Genomic DNA, 3,746 nt, shown 5'->3' on the forward strand with positions numbered 1-3,746 from the left:
CAAATTTGAAATATATTTTTCTCTGATACATTTAACAAATATAATTTTTATGCAGCAAATATTGTTTCATAAAACATCTGCATTTTCCGAAAATCATTAAAAAAATATAGCGAAAAAACAGAAAACATTAACATTCTGAACGACCTTTATATTTTATATCAAAAATAAACTTATATTTTTCTCCGATCTCTTCAGAAACTCCATTATAACAATTTTCATTGAAATACGTATTTAAAGAAAAATTAACTATCAATTTTTGTAAGACCTGTAACAATTATAATAAATCTGAATATTTCATCTTTTTATAAAAATAATTAAACTGTTTTAAAATAATACATTGCATCCCATTAAATAAACACATCTATATACATCCTAGAATTTAATTTCTTTTAATATTAATTTTCCAATATACTTTAATGTTATAAATCAGAAACATTCTATTTAAACTATAATTAAAATTAATTTTTTAGCACCCACCGGTCTGTTAAAACGGAAGTTTTCGAGTGATTCTGAGGATGAACCGCCTCAAATCGTCACTGTAGAAGTTATGATTCATCAGAATGCCGATGCTCATATCGAACAAAACTTCCCAGGACCTTCATCACTTATTGCAGCTTCTACACATTCTAATAACACTCCTGTACCAATTTTAGCCCCACCAATGCCTCAAGATGTTATAGAAATTGGTTAGTCCTTTTATTAATTTATTATTACTAATAAATAATATAGAATAAATTAAATAACCGTCAAAATCATTTACCTTTATAAGTCACTATTTTTATTTTAATCTTTTCTTTCCAGAAGTAGAGAACATAGGTGATGAGATAATTCCTGAATTATCTCCATCTTTATTAGATGACCTCCAAAATGAATTTGCTGATTTACCATTTAACAATCGGAGACAAACAGCAAATCAAATGGATGCCGCCATAGCTGATATTCCCACGAGAGAAGACATTCAACAAGATATAGAACGTCTACGGAATATCGAAAATCACTTACCGACTACCTTCTGGCTAGCGAAAGAATTGTACAAGGCGGAACTTACAATTTAGGTCCACTCGATCAAATCTGTACTCATTGTTCTGCTTTCTATTTTCGTGTAGAAACCACAGTTCGTAGGCATTACACAAAATGCTGTCAACAAGGTAATGTAATTTTAGAAAATTTCCCACCTATGCCTGATGTTTTAGAAGCTCTTTTTCAAGGCTTGCATCCGTCTTCTGCCAACTTCAGAAGACATATATTATTATACAATTATAGTTTTCAGTTTGTATCTTTGGAGGCAAACCTAAGAGATCTCCCTGCAAGAGGTCCGTATGTGTTTTGTGTCAGAGGAAAAGTGTATCATCACATTTCCAATGTAAATATTAATGAGCCGTTGCAACGCTACGGACCTATTTATTTTCTAGATCTAGACGAAGCTATCGATGCCCGAGCACAAAATAATCAAGTCTTAGACAGACGATTAATTGTTCTTTTGGAACAATTGCTAAGAAATATAAATCCTTACGCTAGGGCATATATGCATTTACGAGAACGTTACAATTTAGAACTACAAACTATTGATAGACTTCGAGCAGAAGCCGTTCGTAATAACGTAGCACCTCCCCCTTTACAAATGCCAAATGTAACATTAGAATTGTTAAATGTTCGTGGAATGAACAGAAGGCAATATGACTTGCCTAGAGTGGAAGAAGTTGCAGCTGTGTACAGTTTAATGCCAGATGCCCCAGCAACTCCTAATATGCGTATTTATGTACGCGACGAACCCACTAGATTCCAAAATGTCTCAGAGGAAAGTGAGCATAATGATCCGTTAGTATTTCCTCTACTGTTCCCTCACGGAGAGCCGGGATGGTACATAGGAATTCCCCACAGAAACGGTAATCGCAATACAACATTATGCGAATATTATGCCTATCGTTTTGGAATTAGAAATAACGATACCAGACTTAAATATGGAGGCAGACAAACGCAACAATTTGCTGTCGCTGCATATATCAAAATCGAAAATAATCGCCTCAAATATATATTACGTAACCAAGAGAGGTTAAGAGTGACAGAATACGTTGGGTTGGCCGATTACCTACATCGTAGGGTCCTAGAAGGCAATGAGGATGACGAGGCCGCAACATTGGGTAGAATGGTTATTTTACCATCAACTTTTGTCGGATCTCCGCGATACCAACAACAACTATTTCAAGACGCCATGGCAGTTGTTGGACGCTTTGGTATACCCAGCCTTTTCATTACGATGACAACCAATGCACGATGGACAGAAATAGAGGACAATATTCCCGCAGGTTATACTGCGAGCGACCACCCATCTCTCATGGATAGAGTGTTCCAGTGCAAATTAAATGAAATGGTAGATGACATGCTGAAAAAGCACATTTTTGGGATACACGTAGCTAACCTCTACGTTATAGAATTCCAAAAAAGAGGGTTACCCCATTGTCATAATCTACTTATTCTAAGGGACCGAGATAAATTAACAGACCCTCGCAGAATTGATGCACTAATTAGTGCAGAAATACCAGATCCGCAATTAGAACCAGAACTGTATGAAATAGTAACCTCTTTCATGGTACACGGCCCTTGCGGAGAATTAAACCCAGAGTCGGTTTGTATGGTGAATGGCCAATGTTCTAAAAAATATCCTAAAGAATTCAGTGAATTTACAGTAATATCAGAAAGAGGGCAAGTCATATATAAAAGACCAAACAATGGCAGAACTTTGACGATTAGAGCTAATAACAGAAACTGTATTTTAGACAATCGTTGGATAGTTCCTTATAATCCCTATATCCTACTAAAGTATAAATGCCATATTAATATAGAGGCTTGCGCTACTACCCAATGCGTTAAATACCTTTATAAATACTTATTTAAAGGTGTAGATCTGGCATTAGTACACATTAACGTAGAAAATCAAGCGAATTATAATGAGGTAGAAAACTACTTGAACGCTCGGTATATGACTCCTCCGGAGGCCTGTTGGCATATCAATCAATTTGAAACCCATAAAAATACCCACACCGTTTATCGGCTTTGCGTTCATCTACCTACCAGGCAAATGGTTCGTTTCCAACCTGGATTCGAAATACAGGCACTAGAAAATAATGAAATTACCCAACTAACGGCCTGGTTTCTGTTAAATCAGAATGACCCCGACGCCCGACAATATCTACACCGACATTCCATATCATTACGTATGGAATAATAGAACTAAACGGTGGACCCGTCGCCAAAGGGGTGCTAATAAAATTGTAACGCGAATGTATTCTGTGATTATACGTAATCAAGAATTATATTATTTACGTTTGTTATTGTTACATGTTCCTGGAGCAAGCTCTTACGAGGAGTTACGTACACTAAACGGGGTCATTTATGACACCTTTAAAGAAGCCTGCCAGCACAGAAATTTATTGGAAGATGACGTTGAGTGGAAACGAACCCTGAGAGAAGCTTGCTCTAGAGATATGCCATATCAATTAAGAAGCATGTTCGCTTTCATATTCAGTTCAGAGCGAACAGCCCAGCTGAGCGGACGTGTTTGTTTGTGAGGTGAAGTGCATTGCAACGAGCAAGATCTACCTGCCTTTATTAAGGCTACCTGGAAAGAATCCCTTTCTTTCCTTTTAATCACCGACCTAATCCCCGGCTTAAGCATAGACGCCGTCGGCATCGTTGTTACAGGTACCTGTGCCGGGGTTATGCCCAGTAAGTTTTTACTTATTTAT

General features: G+C 36.7%; 1 protein-coding gene across 1 annotated transcript; it reads left to right on the plus strand.

The window, feature by feature from the left end:
* Positions 1-506: 506 nt before the first annotated feature.
* On the plus strand, positions 507-1,055 carry LOC108907142. Its single transcript, XM_018710686.1, has 2 exons — positions 507-686; positions 802-1,055. Exons 1-2 carry the CDS (start codon positions 548-550, stop codon positions 1,053-1,055), a joined length of 393 nt encoding a protein of 130 aa, XP_018566202.1. The 5' UTR covers positions 507-547.
* Positions 1,056-3,746: the final 2,691 nt, after the last annotated feature.

The sequence above is a fragment of the Anoplophora glabripennis genome, unplaced genomic scaffold, assembly GCF_000390285.2.
Source record: "Anoplophora glabripennis isolate ALB-LARVAE unplaced genomic scaffold, Agla_2.0 scaffold388, whole genome shotgun sequence".
Taxonomy (NCBI): Eukaryota; Metazoa; Arthropoda; class Insecta; order Coleoptera; family Cerambycidae; genus Anoplophora; species Anoplophora glabripennis.

Excerpts from the sequence above, each read along its gene's own strand:
- LOC108907142 (XM_018710686.1), top strand. The coding sequence starts at position 548 with ATGATTCATCAGAATGCCGATGCTCATATCGAACAAAACTTCCCAGGA. Across the intron at positions 687-801 it reads TCAAGATGTTATAGAAATTG|AAGTAGAGAACATAGGTGAT; the intron begins GTTAGTCCTTTT and ends TTTTCTTTCCAG.